This window comes from Scardinius erythrophthalmus (assembly GCF_964197995.2).
Source record: "Scardinius erythrophthalmus genome assembly, chromosome: 7".
Lineage (NCBI taxonomy): Eukaryota > Metazoa > Chordata > Actinopteri > Cypriniformes > Leuciscidae > Scardinius > Scardinius erythrophthalmus.
Window position 1 is genome coordinate 908,078 of NC_138227.1, and position 27,905 is coordinate 935,982.

Below are 27,905 nucleotides of genomic sequence, written 5' to 3' on the forward strand. Positions count from 1 at the left end.
ATGACAACATAAATTTTAAAACTTTATTGTTTATTCATCATTAATAAATATGCAATACAAAATGCAATAATATTCATAATAACCATCAAAATACTTAAAGAAAATAGCCATAAAATATTATATACCAGCAAACAGACTCACAACATCAGGTGCAGCGGAACAGAAGTGGGCGGGGCTTATGTTGATGAGCATGATAAACCCCGCCCCCATGGCAAGCCCCTCCCACAGGGCGAATCTCCAATCAGATGCATCACAACAGTCCTGCTGATTGGTTGGGATTTGAGTCATATGTGCTTTATGAAAGATTGCAATGTGCATTTTGTTGAGTAGCGTATTTTTTACGTCGTGCTCACATGCACACATTTAGAGGTATGATGATGATGATGATGATGTGTACAATCTTAGTACGAGTGTCTGATGTTTTGCACCAAGTCAAATACACAAACGATATGAAAACAAACTTTCCCGTGAGAAAATCAGTCAACGGGAAACTCCAACAACTGCAGCAGCCGAGATTCATTCTCCTTCTGTTTGTGACTCTTCAGAACCACTTTCTCTCAAACTTCCTTCTTACATTCTGTGTGTCCTGGAGCTCCTCCTCTGTTTGGTGCGCTGGTGTGTTTGTGCAGTGCTCAGGCGTCCCGTTGTGCGGGTTTGAGACGGCCTGATCTCAGAACAGGAGGATGGTGAGCGTTGAGGAAAGTGTCAGTGTCTCCAGTTTTTCTTTTTCTCCACCATCTTTGCCATTTCTTCTTTTTCCATAAAGTCCTCTGTAAAAAAAAGAGGGGACGTTTGCTGAGTGAATTGTTCAGGATTTAGTTTGTGTCGACCCTCATTTTTAACCGAAATTTTTAAATGTGTTATTTTTTTTTCATCGGAATGGTACGAAACTGCACTTGCTGTGTGAACAAAATCATGGTCATGATTCGACAGGTTAAATGGTCCTGAAAAAAGTATTCACACTTGTGTTTCTCGCGGTCAGAAATGACGCATTGGAAATGAATAAGAGAGTTTCCTCTAGTGGAAGCGTTTGGTACTGCAGCCGAACATCATCTCACTGAAAGACCATATATGAGATATCAACCTCATATCTGGAACACAGCGAGTTTAGATTTATGCTTAAACGTGTTTTTGAAAATATATATTTCATATAAAAATTGAAAACAGTATTTTTGCACATTTTTCATAACAATAAACATAAAATTCTGTAACTTTTTCTGTAAGTTCACTTTTTAAAACTTTTTTCACTTCAGCAATAATCTGCCAAGTGTCACCTTTAAAGAGATCAAACTTCAGTCTGTCGCTCTAAATTGTTCAAGATTTACCCGTTTAAGCTGGAAATGTAATTTTCAGGTTTATGCTCAAAAAGTGAATAAATGGATTATAAATACAGCGTAAATATAATTTACTACCATAAAATCCCTTAAAAATACAAAATATGAAATAAAAAACATTATTGAACTGAAATATAGTACAGTATTGAGATATGAAATATGAAATATAGTATGAAATATAGTATTCATTTCATTAAAGAAATAAAGTAAAATGTGACATTTTTGCGAAGAGCAGCAGAGGGTTAAAGTGTTCAGGGTTCAGTTTATGATCAGAGCTCACCTATGCACTCGGGACAGCACGTTCCCTCTCGGCGGATGTGGTTCCTGCAGCTCAACAGCGGACACTGCTTCCGCTGGCACTTCGTCACGCCATGCTGGAACGACCAGAGACGTTAGTCATGTCAACTCACATCTCTACATGCTCTGGAATATTACACAGTGGAATAAAAAAGGTAATTGTGACTTTTTTTATCTATTGATTCTGACTTTTCTCACAATTGTTGAGTTTATATCTCGCAATTTTGACTTTTTTTGTTTGAATTCCAAGTTTATTTCTGAATTCTGAGTTTAAATCTCGCAATTTCTACTTTTTTTCTGAATTCTGAGTTTATATCACGCAATTGCAACATTTTTGTTGGAATTCTAAGTTTATTTCTCAATTCTGAGTTTGTATCTCAATTCTAAGTTTATTTCTCAATTCTGAGTTTATTTCTCAATTCTGAGTTTACATCTCGCAATTTCTACTTTTTCTCTGAATTCTAAGTTTATTTCTCAATTCTGAGTTTGTATCTCAATTCTAAGTTTATTTCTCAATTCTAAGTTTATTTATCAATTCTGAGTTTATTTATCAATTCTGAGTTTGTATCTCAATTCTAAGTTTATTTCTCAATTCTAAGTTTATTTCTCAATTCTGAGTTTGTATCTCAATTCTAAGTTTATTTATCAATTCTGAGTTTGTATCTCAATTCTAAGTTTATTTATAAATTCTGAGTTTATTTCTAAATTCTGAGTTTACATCTCGCAATTTCTACTTTTTCCTCTGAATTCTACGTTTATTTCTCAATTCTGAGTTTGTATCTCAATTCTAAGTTTATTTCTCAATTCTAAGTTTATTTATCAATTCTGAGTTTGTATCTCAATTCTAAGTTTATTTATCAATTCTGAGTTTGTATCTCAATTCTAAGTTTATTTATCAATTCTGAGTTTGTATCTCAATTCTAAGTTTATTTATCAATTCTAAGTTTATTTCTCAATTCTGAGTTTGTATCTCAATTCTAAATTTATTTATCAATTCTGAGTTTATTTCTCAATTCTGAGTTTAAATCTCGCAATTTCTACTTTTTCTCTGAATTCTAAGTTTATTTCTCAATTCTGAGTTTACATCTCGCAATTTCTACTTTTTTGTTGGAATTCTAAGTTTATTTCTCAATTCTGAGTTTATTTATCAATTCTAAGTTTATTTATCAATTCTGAGTTTATTTCTCAATTCTGAGTTTACATCTCGCAATTTCTACTTTTTCTCTGAATTCTAAGCTTATTTCTCAATTCTGAGTTTGTATCTCAATTCTAAGTTTATTTCTCAATTCTGAATTTATTTCTCAATTCTGAGTTTGTATCTCAATTCTAAGTTTATTTATCAATTCTGAGTTTATTTCTCAATTCTGAGTTTACATCTCGCAATTTCTACTTTTTCTCTGAATTCTAAGTTTATTTCTCAATTCTGAGTTTATTTCTTGCAATTTCTACTTTTTTCTCTTAATTCTGAGTTTATATCACGCAATTGCGAGTTTTTTCTCGCAATTCTGAGTTTATATCTTGCAATTATGATTTTCTCTGAATTCTGAGTTTACATTCTCGCAATTTCTACTTTTTACTCGGAATTCTGAGTTTATATCTCAATTCTGAGTTTTTTCTCGCAATTCTGAGTTTACATCTCGCAATTTCTACTTTTTTCTCGAAATTCTATGTTTATATCTCTTTTTTTTTCTTTTTTTCTCTTCCACACTAAAGTGTGCAATAAAGCGCAGAAGACTCACGTCACACCAGCAGGTGATGCACTTCATCTCGCCCACCAGCGGGACGCTCGGGTGCCAGTGTTCGCTGTTCTGGTAGTAGTTTTTGCCGAACTTGCAATGGCGCGTTCCGTCGGCCTGCATCATCTCCTCGTCCTCCAGAGGGGGCGTGTCTTCGGCAGGACACGCCTTGCAGCAGTCTGAAGGGTTGGCTCGGATTGGTCGACTGCAGGTTAGGGGCGGGCACGTCACCTTCTCGCAGTGCACTTCTCCTGTGGAGCCCTGTGACACATCAGACAATCAGGGTAAACATTAATACACTGCGTTTTTTAATTGTTACACATTTTCAAACACACATTTTCAAAACTGCGCCTCTTTTTTAAAAAACTTTACACATTAATTCAAAAATTGCACACAAAATGCAAAATGCCTCACATTTCTTGCAAAATGAAGCACTGCTTTCAAAATATCACATACATCTCAAAAGCAAACATTTGTCTTGCGTTGCAAACACTTTTGCCATTAATATTATATTTCTGGATATTTCATATACACACACTTATTCAAAACCTAAAGCTCTTCTTTCACGCACATTTCTGTTCAAGACTGAAAGTATTTAGCAGAAATGTTGAAAAATTCACGGTAAACACGAAAGCAAGATTGAAACCAAACTATTAATTTTTTTACTGTATGCATTTGTGGTTGTGAATACAGTATTACACAGTCCGAACAACCTATAACTCGACCTTTGACCTTTTATAGGCCTATTCTAAAGCCGTGATTGGCTGGAGTTCAGTAAATAGTGTTTGCACATGTGAGGAGTGTGAGAGGCTCTGATGAATAACTGTGGTGTTTTGATAAGTTGTGTTTGAAAAAGGAAATCAAGATTCTTACTGTTAGAGTTGTGCGTTACATAGAGAAGTGTGTGTTAAGGTTTGCAAAAAGTGTTCTATGTAATTGAAAACTGAGTCGAAGGCCGAGATTTAGCGCTTGGTTTTGCAGATGTGGTGTGTGTGTCTGGTGTTTGAGTGTCAGGTTTCAGAAATTGTGTAACAAGTAAGGATTTTGTGTAAGCAGTTGAAAAAAACTGTAATTTCTGAGTCCACATTTGGTGTTTTTGTTCATAACCACATCATAAAGTACTTCTGTCGTGAGTTGTAGTGTGTGTTATCTCACCTTGCAGGTGCACACGGCACACTTGATGTACCCGAACGGGGGGACGAACGGATGCCATGTTGTTCCAGGTGCGTGCATCTTCTGATCACCTTCGAAATAACAGCCTGAAATTAGAAATAAACATCTTACTATACACTCCCAACCAGATGCACATTTAAAATAATAGTTGTAATATTACATTTTATGTATTGATTTAATATAAACTAACCTTCTGGATCTTCCTCAATTTTTTCTACAACAGTCGTCTCTTTGGTCTCTTTTTTTTCTGCTGACAGAAATCAAAAACAGTGTTAAAACACAAACTTTATAGCACACATTAAACATTCAAAATGTAGTGTTCATCAGAGGGGTCCAAGACCCCAGGACGTTTGTCACACTTGAACCACGAATACACACAAAAAATGTATGTATACGAGGAGTTTTGAGGATGAAATTTAAAACAGTAACAAATCCTTCCCTCATGGGTCAATTTGACCCCCTTAGGAATGAATGCGAGGAATGCTTCAGTACACATAGAAAAACCTAAAAATGCTCAAAATTCAAACTAAAAATGCTAAAACTTTACCAAAAAATTACTTCTGACTTTAGGACCCAGCGGAACAGCTCATTTGCTCCATATAGAGCTATAAGGTCATCTAGAGTCATGAAATATCATGTTATATTATTATTTTTCCACAAGAGCTCGGCAAAGACATTTTGAGCTGAATTAAAAGGTTTAGGCATGAAATTGTGAGTTAGAATTTAAGTTGAAAGAATGTGAGGAATGTGCTTAAATTATTATTTATTGTTCAAATCTAGTAATTTAAAGGTAAACAAAATAAAAATATAACCAAAAAATGCATTCAAAATTGAATACAATAAGCTTTCTGGACAAAAATTAAAAATGAAGTATATTTTTAGGGCTTGGGGTCATTTTGAACCGCGAGGGAAGGATGAGTGTTAATAGCGCTGTCTCGTTACTCACCGTCACACACCGGACAGCACTGGTCTTCAGGCTGGAGAGTGTGAGGACACGAGAGTGCAGGACAGATCACCGGGTCACAGATCACCGTCTTCTTCTGCAGAGATTAAACACATCACACACACATAATGAGCGACGGTCACTGGTGAACAAACAAAATATGCTGAGTTTACTTGCAGCCAGACTACTATGTGTTACGGCTGAGGCTGTGTGTGTTACGGCTGAGGCGGTGTGTGTTACGGCTGAGGCGGTGTGTGTTACAGCTGAGGTGTTGTGTGTTACGGCTGAGGCGGTGTGTGTTACGGCTGAGGCGGTGTGTGTGTTACGGCTGAGGCGGTGTGTGTTACGGCTGAGGTGTTGTGTGTTACGGCTGAGGCGGTGTGTGTTACGGCTGAGGCGGTGTGTGTTACGGCTGAGGCGGTGTGTGTGTTACGGCTGAGGCTGTGTGTGTGTTACGGCTGAGGCGGTGCGTGTTACGGCTGAGGCTGTGCGTGTTACGGCTGAGGCTGTGTGTGTTACGGCTGAGGCGGTGTGTGTTACGGCTGAGGCGGTATGTGTTTTCGGCTGAGGCTGTGTGTGTTACGGCTGAGGCGGTGTGTGTTACGGCTGAGGCGGTATGTGTTTTCGGCTGAGGCTGTGTGTGTTACGGCTGAGGCGGTGTGTGTTACGGCTGAGGCTGTGTGTGTTACGGCTGAGGCTGTGTGTGTTACGGCTGAGGCGGTATGTGTTTTCGGCTGAGGCTGTGTGTGTTACGGCTGAGGCGGTGTGTGTTACGGCTGAGGCTGTGTGTGTTACGGCTGAGGCGGCTGAGGCTGCTGAGGCTGTGTGTGTTACGGCTGAGGCTGTGTGTGTTAAGGCTGAGGCGGTGTGTGTTACGGCTGAGGTGTTGTGTGTTACGGCTGAGGCGGTGTGTGTTACGGCTGAGGCGGTGTGTGTTACGGCTGAGGCGGTGTGTGTTACGGCTGAGGTGTTGTGTGTTACGGCTGAGGCGGTGTGTGTTACGGCTGAGGCGGTGTGTGTTACGGCTGAGGCGGTGTGTGTTACGGCTGAGGCGTTGTGTGTTACGGCTGAGGCTGTGTGTGTTACGGCTGAGGCGGTGTGTGTTACGGCTGAGGCGGTGTGTGTTACGGCTGAGGCGGTGTGTGTTACGGCTGAGGTGTTGTGTGTTACGGCTGAGGCGTTGTGTGTTACGGCTGAGGCGGTGTGTGTTACGGCTGAGGCGGTGTGTGTGTTACGGCTGAGGCGGTGTGTGTGTTACGGCTGAGGCGGTGTGTGTGTTACGGCTGAGGCGGTGCGTGTTACGGCTGAGGCGGTGCGTGTTACGGCTGAGGCGGTGCGTGTTACGGCTGAGGCGGTGTGTGTTACGGCTGAGGCGGCTGAGGCTGTGTGTGTTAAGGCTGAGGCGGTGTGTGAGGCGGCTGAGGCGGCTGAGGCTGTGTGTGTTACGGCTGAGGCGGCTGAGGCTGTGTGTGTTAAGGCTGAGGCGGTGTGTGTTACGGCTGAGGCGGTGTGTGTTATGGCTGAGGCGGTGTGTGTTACGGCTGAGGCGGTGTGTGTTACGGCTGAGGCGGTGTGTGTTACGGCTGAGGCTGTGTGTGTTACGGCTGAGGCGGTGTGTGTTACGGCTGAGGCGGTGTGTGTTACGGCTGAGGCGGTGTGTGTTACGGCTGAGGCGGTGTGTGTTACGGCTGAGGCGGTGTGTGTTACGGCTGAGGCGGCTGAGGCTGTGTGTGTTACGGCTGAGGCTGTGTGTGTTACGGCTGAGGCGGTGTGTGTTACGGCTGAGGCGGTGTGTGTTACGGCTGAGGTGTTGTGTGTTACGGCTGAGGCGGTGTGTGTTACGGCTGAGGCGGTGTGTGTTACGGCTGAGGCGGTGTGTGTTACGGCTGAGGAGTTGTGTGTTACGGCTGAGGCGGTGTGTGTTACGGCTGAGGCGGTGTGTGTTACGGCTGAGGCGGTGTGTGTTACGGCTGAGGCGGTGTGTGTTACGGCTGAGGCGTTGTGTGTTACGGCTGAGGCGGTGTGTGTTACGGCTGAGGCGGTGTGTGTTACGGCTGAGGCGGTGTGTGTTACGGCTGAGGCGGTGTGTGTTACGGCTGAGGTGTTGTGTGTTACGGCTGAGGCGTTGTGTGTTACGGCTGAGGCGGTGTGTGTTACGGCTGAGGCGGTGTGTGTGTTACGGCTGAGGCGGTGTGTGTGTTACGGCTGAGGCGGTGTGTGTGTTACGGCTGAGGCGGTGCGTGTTACGGCTGAGGCGGTGCGTGTTACGGCTGAGGCTGTGTGTGTTACGGCTGAGGCGGTGTGTGTTACGGCTGAGGCGGTGCGTTACGGCTGAGGCGGTGTGTGTTACGGCTGAGGCGGCTGAGGCTGTGTGTGTTAAGGCTGAGGCGGTGTGTGAGGCGGCTGAGGCGGCTGAGGCTGTGTGTGTTACGGCTGAGGCGGCTGAGGCTGTGTGTGTTAAGGCTGAGGCGGTGTGTGTTACGGCTGAGGCGGTGTGTGTTATGGCTGAGGCGGTGTGTGTTACGGCTGAGGCGGTGTGTGTTACGGCTGAGGCGGTGTGTGTTACGGCTGAGGCGGTGTGTGTTACGGCTGAGGCGGTGTGTGTTACGGCTGAGCCTGTGTGTGTTACGGCTGAGGCGGTGTGTGTTACGGCTGAGGCGGTGCGTTACGGCTGAGGCGGTGTGTGTTACGGCTGAGGCGGCTGAGGCTGTGTGTGTTAAGGCTGAGGCGGTGTGTGAGGCGGCTGAGGCGGCTGAGGCTGTGTGTGTTACGGCTGAGACGGCTGAGGCTGTGTGTGTTAAGGCTGAGGCGGTGTGTGTTACGGCTGAGGCGGTGTGTGTTATGGCTGAGGCGGTGTGTGTTACGGCTGAGGCGGTGTGTGTTACGGCTGAGGCGGTGTGTGTTACGGCTGAGGCGGTGTGTGTTACGGCTGAGGCGGTGTGTGTTACGGCTGAGCCTGTGTGTGTTACGGCTGAGGCGGTGTGTGTTACGGCTGAGGCGGTGTGTGTTACGGCTGAGGCGGTGTGTGTTACGGCTGAGGCGGTGTGTGTTACGGCTGAGGCGGCTGAGGCTGTGTGTGTTACGGCTGAGGCTGTGTGTGTTAAGGCTGAGGCGGTGTGTGTTACGGCTGAGGCGGTGTGTGTTACGGCTGAGGCGGTGTGTGTTACGGCTGAGGCTGTGTGTGTGTTGCGGCTGAGGCGGTGTGTGTTACGGCTGAGGCGGTGTGTGTGTTACGGCTGAGGCGGTGTGTGTTACGGCTGAGGTGTTGTGTGTTACGGCTGAGGCGGTGTGTGTTACGGCTGAGGCGGTGTGTGTTACGGCTGAGGCGGTGTGTGTGTTACGGCTGAGGCTGTGTGTGTGTTACGGCTGAGGCGGTGCGTGTTACGGCTGAGGCTGTGCGTGTTACGGCTGAGGCTGTGTGTGTTACGGCTGAGGCGGTGTGTGTTACGGCTGAGGCGGTGTGTGTTACGGCTGAGGCGGCTGAGGCTGCTGAGGCTGTGTGTGTTACGGCTGAGGCTGTGTGTGTTACGGCTGAGGCTGTGTGTGTTAAGGCTGAGGCGGTGTGTGTTACGGCTGAGGCGGTGTGTGTTACGGCTGAGGCGGTGTGTGTTACGGCTGAGGCGGTGTGTGTTACGGCTGAGGCGGTGTGTGTTACGGCTGAGGCGGTGTGTGTTACGGCTGAGGTGTTGTGTGTTACGGCTGAGGCGGTGTGTGTTACGGCTGAGGCGGTGTGTGTTACGGCTGAGGCGGTGTGTGTTACGGCTGAGGCGTTGTGTGTTACGGCTGAGGCTGTGTGTGTTACGGCTGAGGCGGTGTGTGTTACGGCTGAGGCGGTGTGTGTTACGGCTGAGGCGGTGTGTGTTACGGCTGAGGCGTTGTGTGTTACGGCTGAGGCGTTGTGTGTTACGGCTGAGGCGGTGTGTGTTACGGCTGAGGCGGTGTGTGTGTTACGGCTGAGGCGGTGTGTGTGTTACGGCTGAGGCGGTGTGTGTGTTACGGCTGAGGCGGTGCGTGTTACGGCTGAGGCGGTGCGTGTTACGGCTGAGGCTGTGTGTGTTACGGCTGAGGCGGTGTGTGTTACGGCTGAGGCGGTGCGTTACGGCTGAGGCGGTGTGTGTTACGGCTGAGGCGGCTGAGGCTGTGTGTGTTAAGGCTGAGGCGGTGTGTGTTACGGCTGAGGCGGCTGAGGCTGTGTGTGTTACGGCTGAGGCGGCTGAGGCTGTGTGTGTTAAGGCTGAGGCGGTGTGTGTTACGGCTGAGGCGGTGTGTGTTACGGCTGAGGCGGTGTGTGTTACGGCTGAGGCGGTGTGTGTTACGGCTGAGGCGGTGTGTGTTACGGCTGAGGCTGTGTGTGTTACGGCTGAGGCGGTGTGTGTTACGGCTGAGGCGGTGTGTGTTACGGCTGAGGCGGTGTGTGTTACGGCTGAGGCGGTGTGTGTTACGGCTGAGGCGGCTGAGGCTGTGTGTGTTACGGCTGAGGCTGTGTGTGTTAAGGCTGAGGCGGTGTGTGTTACGGCTGAGGCGGTGTGTGTTACGGCTGAGGCGGTGTGTGTTACGGCTGAGGCTGTGTGTGTGTTACGGCTGAGGCGGTGTGTGTTACGGCTGAGGCGGTGTGTGTGTTACGGCTGAGGCTGTGTGTGTTACGGCTGAGGCTGTGTGTGTTACGGCTGAGGCGGTGTGTGTTACGGCTGAGGCGGTGTGTGTTACGGCTGAGGCGGTGTGTTACGGCTGAGGCGGTGTGTGTTACGGCTGAGGTGTTGTGTGTTACGGCTGAGGCTGTGTGTGTGTGTGTGTGTGTGTGTGTGTGTGTTACAGCTGAGGTATTGTGTGTGTGTGTGTGTGTGTGTGTGTGTGTGTGTGTGTGTTACGGCTGAGGCTGTGTGTGTTACGGTTGAGGCAGTGTGTGTTACAGCTGAGGCTGTGTGTGTTTCGGCTGAGGTGGTGTGTGTTACAGCTGAGGTGTTGTGTGTTACGGCTGAGGCTGTGTGTGTGTGTGTGTGTGTGTGTGTGTTACAGCTGAGGTGTTGTGTGTGTGTGTGTGTGTTACAGCTGAGGTATTGTGTGTGTGTGTGTGTGTGTGTGTGTGTGTGTGTGTGTGTGTGTGTGTGTGTTACAGCTGAGGTGTTGTGTGTGTGTGTTACAGCTGAGGTGTTGTGTGTTATGGCTGTGTGTGTGTGTTACAGCTGAGGTATTGTGTATGTGTGTGTGTGTGTGTGTGTGTGTGTGTGTGTGTGTGTTACACCTGAGGTGTTGTGTGTTACGGCTGAGGCTGTGTGTGTTACGGCTGAGGCTGTGTGTGTGTGTGTGTTACAGCTGAGGTGTTGTGTGTTACAGCTGAGGCTGTGTGTGTTACCTGGCAGGAGCAGGTGAAGCAGGTGTTGTACTGCGGTGTGTGTGTGTGTTTGTGTGTGTGTGTTTGTGTACCTGGCAGAAGCAGCTGAAGCAGGTGTTGTACTGCGGGGTGTGTGTGTGTGTGTGTGTGTGTGTGTGTGTGTGTGTGTGTGTGTACCTGGCAGAAGCAGCTGAAGCAGGTGTTGTACTGCGGGGTGTGTGTGTGTGTGTGTGTGTGTGTGTGTGTGTACCTGGCAGGAGCAGCTGAAGCAGGTGTTGTACTGCGGGGTGTGTGTGTGTGTGTGTGTGTGTGTGTGTGTGTGTGTGTGTGTGTACCTGGCAGGAGCAGCTGAAGCAGGTGTTGTACTGCGGGGTGTGTGTGTATGTGTGTGTGTGTGTGTGTGTACCTGGCAGGAGCAGCTGAAGCAGGTGTTGTACTGCGGGGTGTGTGTGTATGTGTGTGTGTGTGTGTGTACCTGGCAGGAGCAGCTGAAGCAGGTGTTGTACTGCGGGGTCCACTGAGACCCGTGTGCGTGGTGTTCCCCCTCGAAGAAGCATGTGTGCGGGTCCTTCTTCAGCTCCGCCGGGTCGCGCACGAACACCAGCTCGTGGAACTCGTCCTCCTCCACCACCTCCCCCCGAGAGCCCGACTCGCAGCTGTTGGGGACCTGGATCTGGACAACACAGAGTACAGTCAACCAAGGGTAGTGTAGTCTAACACCTTCTGTTACTTCAGATAAAGGAAAATACACAACTAAAACTTAACAGTATAAATATATATTTATTAAATAAATGATATATATATAATGAAATATATAATGAAATCAATATTTGTGTGTGTGTGTGTGTGTGTGTGTGTGTGTGTGTGTGAGAGTGTTTGCAAGTCAGTCAGTCAGTCAGTCAGTCAGTGAGTGAGTGAGTGTGTGTGTGTGTGTGTGTGTGTGTGTGTGTGTGTGTGTGTGTGTGTGTGTGTGTGTGTGAGTGTCAGTTTGTGAGAGTGTTTGCGAGTCAGTCAGTCAGTCAGTCAGTGAGTGTGTGTGTGTGTGTGTGTGTGTGTGTGTGTGTGTGTGTGTGTGTGTGTGAAGTGTGTGTGTACTCACCCGTCCTCGTATTTCTCCTCTTGGGTTCATTTTGGTGCTGACCTGAATATAAGCCATGCCTTGGTCCAGATGCCTCAACAACTCGACACTGATATCCTTCAACACACCCTGAGCCTAGAAGACACAGAGACACTTCAAGCTTTGTGCAAACGAGACGGACAATCTTTACGTAAAACAAATTTAAACTGGTTTCAGCTCATTTGAGAAAACACCAGCTTTGTTTTATAAACAACCCCTTTAATGTATCCAATAAACGACAGCATGATTGTGCTTCTGGCCAAAGAAAACCGTTTTGTTGTGCTGTAATCACATAGTTTACATTATAACGGGTTGGGAATAGAAAATCAATTCTGGAATTGAATACTTGAGGTCAGGAATCGTATACTTATAAAATAGAAATATTGATTCCTCTAATCGATACCTTTGTGAGCATTTCAATATAACTTTAAACCATTGAAGCGCGAGAGACTTCATGTTCATGTGTATCAGTATACTGGATCCGTGCAGCTCTTAAAGTGACAGCACTAATATTCCTGCTCTATAATAACACTAATATTCCTGCTCTATAATAACACTAATCAAACAAAAGAAGACTGAGAAAATTCACTCGTTCTTCACTGAACACAGGCAAACATTCCTTGTGCAAGAGTTCTTTAACCTGTTGATTTCTGTTCATGATACTCAGATACAGTTACATGTTTTGCAATAAGACTAAATATGAATGATATCTAAATTTTTATTTTTACCGAAATATTTTTATTGGAATCGAAATTATGAATCAATAAGCAGAATCGAAATCGGAATCGTTACAATTCAAACAATACCTAACACCCTAATTATAACCATGCTGAATTGTGTCTCTCGATTGGTTTACCTGTTGGCCGTAGAAGCCCGTCAGAAGTCTCTTGTGATTGGTGGAGGAGTCGTCCATCTCGCCGATCTCGGCCAATCCGTGCAGGTGAGCGTTGATGGAGGCGTCTTCGCTCCTGCTGAGGCCGTTGACCACGATCTCGTAGTGTAGATGACACTGTTGGTCCACCGAGACCCAGGCGTGACCCGCGGCGCCCGTACGCACCGGAGGAGACACGAACTGACCCGCCAGAGGAACCGGCAGCTCTGCAGATCAAGACAGCAGTCATTAATAATCAAATCAGTATCACACTCTAAAACATCTGGGGTTGTTCTTTCTACCCAAATCCTGGGTTGAGGCTTTTGGGTTATTTTTTCAGTGTTTGGGTAGTGTTCTTGTGTTACCCAGATCCTGGGTCAGATGTAACAACCCAGTGCTTGGGTAATGTTCTTGTGTTACCCAGATCCTGGGTCAGACGTAACAACCCAGTGTTTGGGTAGTGTTCTTGTGTTACCCAGATCCTGGGTCAGATGTAACAACCCAGTGCTTGGGTAGTGTTCTTGTGTTACCCAGATCCTGGGTCAGACGTAACAACCCAGTGTTTGGGTAGTGTTTGTGTGTTACCCAGATCCTGGGTCAGACGTAACAACCCAGTGCTTTTGTAGTGTTCTTGTGTTACCCAGATCCTGGGTCAGATGTAACAACCCAGTGTTTGGGTAGTGTTCTTGTGTTACCCAGATCCTGGGTCAGACATAACAACCCCAGTGTTCTTGTGTTACCCAGATCCTGGGTCAGACGTAACAACCCAGTGTTTGGGTAGTGTTCTTGTGTTACCCAGATCCTGGGTCAGACGTAACTACTCAGTGCTTGGGTAGTGTTCTTGTGTTACCCAGATCCTGGGGAAAACGTAACAACCCAGTGTTTGGGTAGTGTTCTTGTGTTCCCCAGATCCTGGGTCAGACGTAACAACCCAGTGCTTGGGTAGTGTTCTTGTGTTACCCAGATCCTGGGGAAAACGTAACAACCCAGTGTTTGGGTAGTGTTCTTGTGTTACCCAGATCCTGGGTCAGACGTAACAACCCAGTGTTTGGGTAGTGTTCTTATGTTACACAGATCCTGGGTCAGACGTAACAACCCAGTGTTTGGGTAGTGTTCTTGTGTTACCCAGATCCTGGTTCAGACTTAACAACCCAGTGCTTGGGTAGTGTTCTTTTGTTACCCAGATCCTGGGGAAAACGTAACAACCCAGTGTTTGGGTATTTTTCTTGTGTTACCCAGATCCTGGGGAAAACGTAACAACCCAGTGTTTGGGTAGTGTTCTTGTGTTACCCAGATCCTGGGGAAAACGTAACAACACAGTGCTTGGGTAGCGTTCTTGTGTTACCCAGATCCTGGGTCAGACGTAACAACCCAGTGCTTGGGTAGTGTTCTTCTGTTACCCAGATCCTGGGGAAAACGTAACAACACAGTGCTTGGGTAGTGTTCTTGTGTAACACAGATCCTGGGTCAGACATAACAACCCAGTGTTTGGGTAGCGTTCTATTAGCGTTCTATCTTCAGCGCTTCTTACCGTTGCGTCGCGCGTCGAGTCCGTTGTACGGTAGCATGCGTATCTGTCCGCGCAGCTCGCTCTCCTGCTGCTGTGCCGTGGCGATGTTGATGAACAGCTCGTTCTGCAGGAGCATGTGAATGTGTCTGGCCTCCACACGGCTGATGCTCCCCGCCGCCCTGCCGTCCCCACCGCGCTCATCCACACCCGCGCTGAAGTCCGCCGTGATGTCGTACAGAACGCTGCGTTTACTGCGCCGCCGCGGCTTCATCTCCACCGTCACGCCGACCACCGCGCTGGTCAGACCCGCCACCAGAACCTGCCGAGAACACACAGACCAGGGCTTGAAATTAACACACAACAAATGCAGGTTAAAAATCAACTGTGGCGGGTAACGCTGTCAAATCACTTGCCAATTTGGAGGGTTACTTATTAGTCTCAGGTAAAGGAAATAATCCATTATTTATCGGCTTTAATATATCGGTATATAACATTTATCGGTCTATACCGATATGGTGGCCGATAAATCGTGCATCCCTAATATATATATATACATATATATATATATATACAGGGTTTGAAATTAACAACCCGCCAAATGTGGGTATATGCTATGACATAGTTAATCTGGTTCATTTCTTATTTTTTGTTTGGCTAACGCGTCGTTACCTGGTAGTCACTCACACACACACACACACACACACACACACACACCTGGTAGTCGAGCGACCCGTTGGGATGGAGCGTGAAGACGGCCGATCCCACGCCGCCGGTTTTCCCGGGAGTCAGAGCGGATCCGCCGGACATCACGCTTTGAAGAGCTGAAACAGGAACATTTCATGAAATAAATCTGATGATGTGACAGAAAAACACAACAATGACCAAATTTCTTATTTTTATTTCAATTAAATTAATGAAATATATTTTAGTTCAATAATGTTTTTTTGTTACAATAAAGTTGTAGTTGTAGCATAATAAAATTACAGTAGCAGAACATGAAACCTTGACTTACATTATGTGAACCTATGAACAAATAAATGACTTTCATCAGCCTGTCGGTGAGAGAACACTAAAGTGAACGGCGAGTTTTGCATGCGAGAAAACAATTAAACCCACATGAACTCACGCAGGGTCAAAGGTCACAGAGTGACGTGAGGTTAAGAGAGGCGACTGTGATGTAGAGTAAACAGAGTCTGAATTCCTCACGCATAACGTCACGCTGTTAATGCAGCAGCTGGAGTCACACAGCAGAGTGTGTGTGTGTGTGTGTGTGTGTGTCTGTGTGTGTGTGTAACGACGCGTAACTGATCCTACAGCGACTCTGGCCTCTCTCGACATCGCTGTGCATTCCTGACCTCTTCGCAATCACAATCATAATTATGAACTATGAAATCTGAGAAATAGCCAAGATGATTTAAGCATGACACAAAGATGAAATATGAGCTGGGATAAAAACAGCAGAGACTGGTGTAGATCCTGTGAGGTGTGTGTGTGTGTGTGTGTGTGTGTGTGTGTGTGTGTGTGTGTGTTTTACTGCATGATTAACCCTTCAACCTCATTCACTACCCTAGTGTTCCTCAATCTATTCATTATACACAATATGACTAGAAAAATCTGTTTTCTAATTATTTTGGGTTTTTTTGTAGAAAGTGGTAACCCTTCACAACATTATTTAACATTCATTAGTTAACATTAATTAGTGCATTAACTAACATGAGCTAACAATGAGCAATGCATTAGTTACTGTATTAGTTAATCTTTGTTCATGTTAGTTCACAGTGCATTAACTAATGTTAACAAATACAACCTTTGATGAGAATAATGTATTAGTAAATGTTGAAATTAATGTTAACTAAGATTAATAAATGCTGTAGAAGTATTGTTCATTCTTAGTTCATGTTAACTAATGTTAACTAATGAACCTTATTGTAAAGTGTGACCTAGACAGTATATAGGGTCGCTAGTGACCCGAGGAATGTAATAGTGTAAATATATTTTTTCTGCAACAATAATTGAATCTCTGATGATCACTAAGTTGAGCTTTATTCCTCTAATACACGATGATTTCAGATATTAAACAGAAGAATACGATGATGAAGAAGCTGTCGGCGATCAATATACTGATTTTGAAGACGATGAAAATGAAATGAATATGTATGGAAGCTTATTTCCACAACAGAATAAAACCTTTTAAAAGATAATTGCGACTTTTTATCTCACAATTGCGAGAAATAAAGTCAGAATTGCGAGAAATAAATTCAGAATTGCGAGAAATAAAATCAGAATTGTGAGAAATAAAGTCAGAATTGCGAGAGATAAAGTCAGAATTGTGAGAAATAAATTCAGAATTGCGAGAAATAAAATCAGAATTGCGAGAAATAAATTCAGAATTGCGAGAGATAAAGTCAGAATTGCGAGAAATAAATTCAGAATTGTGAGAAATAAAATCAGAATTGCGAGAAATAAAGTCAGAATTGCGAGAAATAAAGTCAGAATTTTGAGAGATAAAGTCAGAATTGTGAGAGATAAAGTCAGAATTGTGAGAGATAAAGTCAGAATTGAGAGAAATAAATTCAGAATTGTGAGAAATAAAATCAGAATTGCGAGAAATAAAGTCAGAATTGTGAGAGATAAAGTCAGAATTGCGAGATATAAAGTCAGAATTGCGAGAAATAAAGTCAGAATTGCGAGAGAAAGTCAGAATTGCGAGAAATAGTCAGAATTTCAAGAAATAAAGTCAGAATTGCATGATATAAAGTCAGAATTGCGAGAAATAAAGTCAGAATTGCGAGAGATAAAGTCAGAATTGCGAGAAATAAAGTCAGATTTGCGAGAAATAAAGTCAGAATTGTGAGAAATAAAGTCAGAATTGCGTGATATAAAGTCAGAATTGCGAGAAATAAAGTCAGAATTGGAGAGATAAAGTCAGAATTGTGAGAGATAAAGTCAGAATTGTGAGAGATAAAGTCAGAATTGTGAGATATAAAGTCAGAATTGTGAGAGATAAAGTCAGAATTGCGAGATATAAAGTCAGAATTGTGAGAGATAAAGTCAGAATTGCGAGAGATAAAGTCAGAATTGTGAGATATAAAGTCAGAATTGCGAAAAATAAAGTCAGAATTGTGAGAGATAAAGTCAGAATTGTGAGAGATAAAGTCAGAATTGTGAGATGTAAAGTCAGAATTGCGAGAGAAAGTCAGAATTGCGAGAAATAAAGTCAGAATTGCGAGAAATAAAGTCAGAATTGCGAGAAATAAAGTGAGAATTGCGTGAAAGAATAGAAAAAATAGAAAAAAGTCAATTTTGAGAGAAAGTTTCGCAATTACCTTAATTATTTTTTAATCTGTGCCATAAATATGAGCAGAATATGACTGTACGGGGGAAATGAGTTTTGATAATGGGAAAAACTCCTGCATTTAAACTGTTTATGTATTAATGAGGTGATAGTTGCTGATTGGCTGCACTCACTGTCACATGATCTCTTCCCAGAAATGTATCCAGAGATCTGACGGGGGTTTTGACCTTCCGTTTCCACGGCGATCTGGAGCTGCCCGCGGGATAACCAGAAGAGTTCCCGACTGTTCAGATCCGCTAGGACTTCAGCCAGGTCAGAGTCCTACACACACACACACACACACACACACGTTTACTTAACATTCATCGCTGTACTTGATGTTGTCAAAGGTGAATGATGTTTTCTTTTCATTCAAATTAACTGAATATAAAAGCATTGGAAATAAATGGCTTGTTCTCCTTTAGATCAGTGAATGTGTGTGTGTGTGTGTGTGTGTGTGTGTGTGTGTGTGTGTGTGTGTGTGTGTGTGTTTGTGTGTGTTCACTCACGTCTGTAGAGATGTTTGCTCGTATTTCTCTCAGCACATGTTGTCGGTACAGCAGTTTCACTCTCACCGGCATCTGTGCAGATGCTGAAACAATATGAAAAACAGTTTTTATTAAAATAATATTTAATTAATTAATATATTTTTTTTTTTTATTCTGAAATTTTTACTTTTACTTTATTTTATTTTATGCTTTATTTAAAGATTTTTGTTTTATTATTTTATATTTTATTTGAATTGTTTTATGGTATTTTATTTTTTATTTTATTTTTAATTATTTATTATTATTTTTTGTTTTATTTATTTATTATTTTTATTTTGTTTTATTTTATGCTTATTTTTTAATTATTTATTTTAATTTTGCTATTTTTTATTTTATTTTATTATTATTTTAATTTTATTTTGTTTCTTTTTATTTTATTTATTTGAATTAACTATTTTTTGTTTTATTATTTTATTTTAATTTAATTTTGTTTATTTTCAAATCTAATTTAATTATTTTTTTATTTTATTATTTTCTCTACGAGTGTACTTACAGCTTCCGTGAGAAACGAGTCCCTGCTGAATCAGGATGAAATGCAGATTGTTCTCGGTGTCACTGAGCGTCAACATAGCGATTCCGCCCATCCCAGAATGCACCTCTTCAGACGTCAGGATCGCACTGAACGTTTCTGTCACACAAACCGAACGTAAATGAACGTAAAGCATCCAAAATCACATCAGAAAGGTCGTGTCTGAAGCGAATCTAAACATCAGACACACACACACACACACACACACACACACACACACAGGTAAACATCACACACACACAGTTAAACATCACAAACACACACTGTTAAACATCACACACACACCTGCAAACAGTGCTCTGTGTTTGATGATTTTTCCCTGTAGCTCCTCCTTCTTGTTGTCAGCGGTTGTCATGGAAACACGCAGTTGCTCCGCCTCCAGCTGTCGAATCTGAGACTTCGGGAGATTCTTCCAAACTCCACAGATCTGCACATCACACACACACGCAGACACAGTTAAACATCAGTCAAGATGATCACGGTTTTAATTTTTTTTCCAAAACTTTGCCTTGGAACCTGTTTCACAGTTTGCGTTGTCGAGCCTCGACTCGACTAATGACTTAACTAATGAAGGTGACTCGACTTGACTAATGAAGGTGACTCGACTTGACTAATGAAGGTGACTTGACTAATGAGGGTGACTCGACTAATGACTCGACTAATGAGGGTGACTCGACTAATAACTCGACTAATGAAGGTGACTCGACTTGACTAATGAAGGTGACTCGACTAATGAGGGTGACTCGACTAATGAGGGTGACTCGACTTGATTAATGAAGGTGACTCGACTAATGAGGGTGACTCGACTAATGAAGGAGACTCGACTAATGAAGGTGACTCGACTTGACTAATGAAGGTGACTCGACTAATGAAGGTGACTCGACTAATGAGGGTGACTCGACTAATGCGAAGGTGAGTCAACTAATGAAGGTGAGTCGACTAATGAAGGTGAGTCGACTAATGAAGGTGAGTCAACTAATGACTCGACTAATGAGGGTGACTTGACTAATGCGAAGGTGAGTCAACTAATGAGGGTGACTCGACTAATGATCGATTAATGAAGGTGACTCGACTAATGAAGGTGAGTCGACTAATGAAGGTGAGTCGACTAATGAGGGTGACTCGACTAATGAAGGTGACTCGACTAATGAAGGTGAGTCAACTAATGACTCGACTAATGAGGGTGACTTGACTAATGCGAAGGTGAGTCAACTAATGAGGGTGACTCGACTAATGATCGACTAATGAAGGTGACTACTAATTAAGGTGAGTCGACTAATGAAGGTGACTCTACTAATGAAGGTGAGTCGACTAATGAAGGTGACTCGACTAATGAAGGTGACTTGACTAATGAAGGTGAGTCGACTAATGAAGGTGACTCGACTAATGAAGGTGACTCGACTAATGAAGGTGAGTCGACTAATGAAGGTGAGTTGACTAATGAAGGTGAGTCGACTAATGAAGGTGACTAATGAAGGTGAGTCGACTAATGAAGGTGAGTAATGAAGGTGAGTCGACTAATGAAGGTGAGTTGACTAATGAAGGTGAGTCGACTAATGAAGGTGAGACTAATGAAGGTGAGTTGACTAATGAAGGTGAGTCGACTAATGAAGGTGAGTTGACTAATGAAGGTGAGTCGACTAATGAGGGTGACTCGACTAATGAAGGTGACTCGACTAATGAAGGTGAGTCAACTAATGACTCGACTAATGAGGGTGACTTGACTAATGCGAAGGTGAGTCAACTAATGAGGGTGACTCGACTAATGATCGACTAATGAAGGTGACTACTAATTAAGGTGAGTCGACTAATGAAGGTGACTCTACTAATGAAGGTGAGTCGACTAATGAAGGTGACTCGACTAATGAAGGTGACTTGACTAATGAAGGTGAGTCGACTAATGAAGGTGACTCGACTAATGAAGGTGACTCGACTAATGAAGGTGAGTCGACTAATGAAGGTGAGTTGACTAATGAAGGTGAGTCGACTAATGAAGGTGACTAATGAAGGTGAGTCGACTAATGAAGGTGAGTAATGAAGGTGAGTCGACTAATGAAGGTGAGTTGACTAATGAAGGTGAGTCGACTAATGAAGGTGAGACTAATGAAGGTGAGTTGACTAATGAAGGTGAGTCGACTAATGAAGGTGAGTCGACTAATGAAGGTGAGTTGACTAATGAAGGTGACTCGACTAATGAAGGTGAGTCGACTAATGAAGGTGAGTCGACTAATGAAGGTGAGTTGACTAATGAAGGTGACTCGACTAATGAAGGTGAGTCGACTAATGAAGGTGAGTCGACTAATGAAGGTGAGTCAACTAATGTAGGTGAGTCGACTAATGAAGGTGAGTCGACTAATGAAGGTGACTAATGAAGGTGAGTCAACTAATGAAGGTGAGTCAACTAATGAAGGTGAGTCGACTAATGAAGGTGACTAATGAAGGTGAGTCGACTAATGAAGGTGAGTCGACTAATGAAGGTGACTCGACTAATGAAGGTGAGTCAACTAATGAAGGTGACTCGACTAATGAAGGTGAGTCAACTAATGAAGGTGAGTCGACTAATGAAGGTGACTAATGAAGGTGAGTCAACTAATGAAGGTGAGTCGACTAATGAAGGTGAGTCGACAAATGAAGGTGACTAATGAAGGTGTCTCGACTAATGAAGGTGAGTCGACTAATGAAGGTGACTCGACTAATGAAGGTGAGTCGACTAATGAAGGTGACTCGACTAATGAAGGTGACTCGACTAATGAAGGTGAGTCAACTAATGAAGGTGACTCGAATAATGAAGGTGAGTTGACTAATGAAGGTGACTCGACTAATGAGGGTGACTCGACTAATGAAGGTGAGTCGACTAATGAAGGTGACTTGACTAGGTGACTTGACTAATGAGGGTGAGTCGACTAATGAAGGTGACTTGACTAGGTGACTTGACTAATGAGGGTGACTCGACTAATGAAGGTGACTTGACTAATGAGGGTGACTCAACTTCACTAATGAAGGTGAGTCGACTAATGAAGGTGACTTTACTAATGAAGGTGACTCGACTAATGAAGGTGAGTCGACTAATGAGGGTGACTCTAATGAAGGTGACTCGACTAATGAAGGTGACTCGACTAATGAGGGTGACTCTAATGAAGGTGACTCGACTAATGAGGGTGACTCGACTAATGAAGGTGAATCGACTAATGAAGGTGAATCGACTCACCATGTCCGTGTCGGCCCTCGGGACCCTGAACTCAAATGCAGTGTTTCCGTCGGAGTCCAGGAAGGTGATTCCACTCGGCCTGTTGATCCTGAGACACACCAACACACACAGACACAGTGAGCGAGGGTGGGCAAGACACATATAGACACACACACACAGAGCGAGGGCGGGTAAGAGACACACACATGGGCTGTGGTGTGTGTTTTACCTCTGGAAGGTGATGGAGAAGGTCAGGCTGGTGCGAGAGAGAGTGAATCGAGCCCGAGCGACTCCACTGGAACTGGGCAACCAAGAGTCCGACACACCCGTCAGCAGAGACACGAAATCTGAAGAATAAAACAAAATCACTCAAATAAAGCAGAAAATAAAAGAAAATAAAAAATAACAAAATAAAATAAAGTACATTTTAAAATAATAAAATAATAAAAATAAAGTAGATAATTTTTTTTAAATAAAATATAAAATAAAGTAAATTTCTGAAAAAAAAAAAATAATAATAATAAAATTAAAATAAAGCAAAGAATTAAATAAATTAAGTACATAAAAACTAAAAGTACATTTCTGAATAAAATATAAATAAATATAATACAATATAAATAAAGCAAAAAATAAAAAAAGTGATTTAATAAAAAAATTATTTCATTTTGCTGTGCGGAGTCTCACCGGTCGCGCTGTCTCGATGACTGTTCTCTTCAGAGCTGACGTAGGATCTGTCGTTGTACGACTTGTGCAGGTCGTCGTCTTTCTCCTGGAAGAACTCGAACAAAGACTCCGCCTCCTTCCTCGATGTGTCAACTGTAACCATGGAAACCAAAGCGCATGATGTCACCAACGTACAACAACAGAGTCAATGTTCCAGAGCGGCATCCATAAACATGAGGAGCTCGAGACCGTCCACACACACGCTCAAGCTTTCCATCATTTCTGTACACACCAGTTAGTTTCCATTTGTCCACAGAAAAACACACACTTCTTTTGTACCTTTGGGACATGTTTTGCAGCAGTGTCCTGGAGTGAGCACCGGATCGTCACAGGTCGGTTCGGGACAATCCTGCTTCATATTCCTGCAGCTCACCTTCCCAAACACCTTCCCTCTCCGACTCCTCTGCTGCTCAGAGAGTGTGTGTGTGTGAGAGAGAGAGAGAGAGAGAGAGAGAGAGAGAGAGAGAGAGAGAGAGAGAGAAGAATCAACACACAAGCTGTTAATACAGAGACTGCTTCAGAGCTGCTTCGGACAGTTATAAACAGGAAAACAACAGTGTTGCAGAATTCAGCAGTTCAATTTCAGCGGTAACAACACTTGCATAGCGTTCCCCTTCAAGTTACAAAATCGTTATTTCTGAGTGTTCTCTGAACATTCAAACGTTTTAAATGTTTCTTGGTTATGTGAACATTAAGGGAACATACTATTCTTCAAACATTATGGGAATGTTACTTTTGAATGTTCTCTGAACGTTACTTTAGAATGTTCTCTGAGCGTTACTTTTGAATGTTCTCTGAATGTTACTTTAGAATGTTCTCTGACCGTTACTTTTGAATGTTCTCTGAACGTTACTCTGAACGTTACTTTAGAATGTTCTCTGAGCGTTACTTTTGAATGTTCTCTGATCGTTACTTTTGAATGTTCTCTGAATGTTACTTTAGAATGTTCTCTGAGCGTTACTTTTGAATGTTCTCTGAATGTTACTTTAGAATGTTCTCTGACCGTTACTTTTGAATGTTCTCTGATCGTTACTTTTGAATGTTCTCTGAACGTTACTTTAGAATGTTCTCTGAACGTTACTTTAGAATGTTCTCTGAATGTTACTTTAGAATGTTCTCTGACCGTTACTTTTGAATGTTCTCTGACCGTTACTTTTGAATGTTCTCTGACCGTTACTTTTGAATGTTCTCTGAACGTTACTTTAGAATGTTCTCTGAACGTTACTTTAGAATGTTCTCTGAGCGTTACTTTTGAATGTTCTCTGAATGTTACTTTAGAATGTTCTCTGACCGTTACTTTTGAATGTTCTCTGATTGTTACTTTTGAATGTTCTCTGAATGTTACTTTAGAATGTTCTCTGAGCGTTACTTTTGAATGTTCTCTGAATGTTACTTTAGAATGTTCTCTGACCGTTACTTTTGAATGTTCTCTGATCGTTACTTTTGAATGTTCTCTGAATGTTACTTTAGAATGTTCTCTGACCGTTACTTTTGAATGTTCTCTGATCGTTACTTTAGAATGTTCTCTGAACGTTACTTTAGAATGTTCTCTGAATGTTACTTTTGAATGTTCTCTGAACGTTACTTTAGAATGTTCTCTGAACGTTACTTTTGAATGTTCTCTGATCGTTACTTTAGAATGTTCTCTGACTGTTACTTTTGAATGTTCTCTGATCGTTACTTTAGAATGTTCTCTGAACGTTACTTTTGAATGTTCTCTGAATGTTACTTTTGAATGTTCTCTGAACGTTACTTTAGAATGTTCTCTGAACGTTACTTTTGAATGTTTTCTGATCGTTACTTTTGAATGTTCTCTGAGCGTTACTTTAGAATGTTCTCTGATCGTTACTTTTGAATGTTCTCTGAATGTTACTTTAGAATGTTCTCTGACCGTTACTTTTGAATGTTCTCTGACCATTACTTTTGAATGTTCTCTGAACGTTACTTTAGAATGTTCTCTGAACGTTACTTTAGAATGTTCTCTGAGCGTTACTTTTGAATGTTCTCTGAATGTTACTTTAGAATGTTCTCTGACCGTTACTTTTGAATGTTCTCTGATCGTTACTTTTAAATGTTCTCTGAATGTTACTTTAGAATGTTCTCTGACCGTTACTTCTGAATGTTCTCTGATCGTTACTTTAGAATGTTCTCTGAACGTTACTTTAGAATGTTCTCTGAATGTTACTTTTGAATGTTCTCTGAACGTTACTTTAGAATGTTCTCTGAACGTTACTTTTGAATGTTCTCTGATCGTTACTTTAGAATGTTCTCTGACCGTTACTTTTGAATGTTCTCTGATCGTTACTTTAGAATGTTCTCTGAACGTTACTTTTGAATGTTCTCTGAATGTTACTTTTGAATGTTCTCTGAACGTTACTTTAGAATGTTCTCTGAACGTTACTTTTGAATGTTTTCTGATCGTTACTTTTGAATGTTCTCTGAGCGTTACTTTAGAATGTTCTCTGATCGTTACTTTTGAATGTTCTCTGAATGTTACTTTAGAATGTTCTCTGACCGTTACTTTTGAATGTTCTCTGATCGTTACTTTTGAATGTTCTCTGAATGTTACTTTAGAATGTTCTCTGACCGTTACTTTTGAATGTTCTCTGATCGTTACTTTAGAATGTTCTCTGAACGTTACTTTAGAATGTTCTCTGAACGTTACTTTAGAATGTTCTCTGAGCGTTACTTTAGAATGTTCTCTGAACGTTACTTTAGAATGTTCTCTGAGCGTTACTTTTGAATGTTCTCTGAACGTTACTTTTGAATGTTTTCTGAACGTTACTTTAGAATGTTCTCTGAACGTTACTTTAGAATGTTCTCTGAGCGTTACTTTTGAATGTTCTCTGAACGCTACTTTTGAATGTTCTCTGAATGTTCTGAAACGAGTAGAAACATTTAAAAAATGTTAGACGAAAATCCAACTGAAACACTTTAGAATAAAATGATCTATGAATGATGTATAAATAATATTTTTGTTCTAATGTTTTGAGAACATTATTAAAGACCAGATAACTTTGAACGAACGTTCTATTATTGTTACTGGAAGAACATTTGTTCATAACTTTGAAAGAACTTCCAACAAAGCAGCTCTACGAAAGTCAAGAGTGTTATTATTTAGTTCAATGTCGATTCGATTCTGTTCAATGACAATGGTGCAAAGTTCCTCAGTTCCACATGGAAACGCTGTGTGTGTGTGTGTGTGTGTGTGTGTGTGTGTGTGTGTGTGTGTGTGTGTGATGCTCACCGGTTCACAGTGACACATGACGCAGTGCATCACACCAAAGGGTTCTCCGAGGTCTGGATGCCACGTGTCTTCCAGGGAATAAAAGCGGCCACCGAAGGAGCAACCTGATGAGACAATAAACAAGAGCAGCGTGAGACAGTGTGTGTGTGTGTGTGTGTGTGTGTGTGTGTGTGTGTGTGTGTGTGTGTGTGTGTGTGTGTGTGTGTGGGAGAGCATCGGGAATGTGTACAAATCAGCTTCAAACGGCCGTTTTTGAGCCAAACCTTCAAAAACACCAGCTAAAACGAGCAGTGAACACGATTTCTTTCCTTCCCAACCAAATCAGCGCTGGAAACCAAAACATCTCCTTGGCTTTGTTTTGAAGAGAGAATGAGAGATCGGAGTAAATTTGGTGTTTAATGGATCTGGAATGAGGGCCGTTTACAGAGCCAGACTATTAAACAATTTATTGTTAAGCTAAACACTTTCAAGGACACACACGTAAACTGTCCAGTGCTCTACAGAGATAAATGAAGTCTCTGGAAAGTGATAGTGTTTATGTGGCTCTAGTGGAGAGTATTCGAGTGTTTGGGGCTCGAGGTTCTTTAAAACAACAGATGCACTGATGGCTTTCTACAGAGAATAAAGATATTTGTGGAGGCTTTTGTTCTCAAAACGTTCTTTATACATCATTCACGGAATGTTTTTCAGTTGGATGTTCTAAACTTGTTACTTTTTAACATTCTCTCAAACATTCCAATAATGTTTGTGAAATGGAATGTTGCTTTAACAGTCGCATCACCAAGACATTTCTGCGATTCAATCCAACATTTCAAAATCAAAAGAACATTTTCCTCAATATAACCGGAATGAAAGATTCTTAAATGGTTTCACTGCTGGTTTAGTCCTTTAAGAAAGCATCAATGTACTTAAAGATCTGGAGAGCCACAGTGAAACATCGAACACTTAAACATGAAGCACGTCCAGAACCTTTACAGCCAATAATGGAGAATCTTTATATCGACACTCTTAAACATAAAGGATCTTTATAGGTACTGATGGATCCACCATATACTTGCAGCCAGTGTACTTCAGTGTACTTCAAGTGTGTTAATGATTAGTTAACTTGAAGTGTGCTAAACTCATTTTGTACAAAGTCTATTTTAGTTATAATTAAATTGTAGTAAAGCATTTTTGTGAGCTAAATTGGAACATCATCACGTATACTTTAAGTGTATGCCTGTGTCAGGACTAATTACATGCTTGATTAGTGATATTAAAGTGTACTTTATTTGTGTTATAAGTACATTACAAATCCATTACGAGTGTCTTCGAAACATACAAGCAATTTACCATAAGTGTATTATATTTGAGTGAAAAGCATATGCTCAGTACACTTTAAAAAAATAAGCAGAATTTTCACTTCAAGTATATCTTTAGAAAATATAGGCTACTAAAGTACACTTATTTTAAAGTGTTAAACGTTGCATTGTGAAAACATGATGCTAATATATCTAAAGATAGTAAAACATTTTGTTAGTATATTTGCAATGTGCTATTGAAAAAGGGAATATATTTCCAATACAATTAAGTATATCTCTTTTTTAGTAGAGCTTTTAACATCCAAAGCGTCTTAATATTAATGCATGCTCTTCGTGGCTTCTCCTTCTGAAAGCTTAATGTGTAAGAGCGTTAAAGCTGGAGTTTGGAGAGTGTGTGTTTGCAGGTTCTCTTACCGGACAAGCCTTTAGATATGACGGGCTCGCGCTCGGGCTGGATCGGTAACGCGGGCGTCTTCAGGCGCGAGCTCTGAACCGAAGACATGCACGCGCATCCCAGAATCCACAGCACGCGCAGCAACTCCATCCCTCGGGATTCACCGAACTTTTCCTTCTCTTCACCAAAAGACAAGTCAGCACTGTTATAGGCCTGTGTTAAAAACTCGTATTCAAAAATAACGGTCCGTTATAATGCGCGTCCTCGTCCTCCTCAGACTGAGCTCGGGTGTGCTCACGGTGTCGCGAGCTGTGTGTGTGTGTGTGTGT

At 42.6% G+C, this 27,905-nt stretch overlaps 1 protein-coding gene across 1 annotated transcript; it reads right to left on the bottom strand.

Annotated features, from left to right (window-relative positions):
• On the bottom strand, positions 1 to 27,905 carry chrd (chordin). The gene is made up of 21 exons (XM_081371599.1): positions 27,597 to 27,905; positions 25,882 to 25,985; positions 22,914 to 23,040; positions 22,596 to 22,727; positions 22,141 to 22,258; positions 21,933 to 22,020; positions 19,010 to 19,151; positions 18,689 to 18,823; positions 18,157 to 18,239; positions 17,782 to 17,929; positions 15,028 to 15,134; positions 14,335 to 14,632; positions 12,789 to 13,030; positions 11,915 to 12,028; positions 11,291 to 11,488; positions 5,487 to 5,580; positions 4,731 to 4,787; positions 4,523 to 4,626; positions 3,371 to 3,628; positions 1,615 to 1,708; positions 1 to 770 (listed from the first exon to the last, which is right to left on the bottom strand). The coding sequence occupies exons 1-21, from the start codon at positions 27,724 to 27,726 to the stop codon at positions 706 to 708; spliced, it is 2,838 nt and encodes a 945-aa protein (XP_081227725.1). The 5' UTR covers positions 27,727 to 27,905; the 3' UTR covers positions 1 to 705.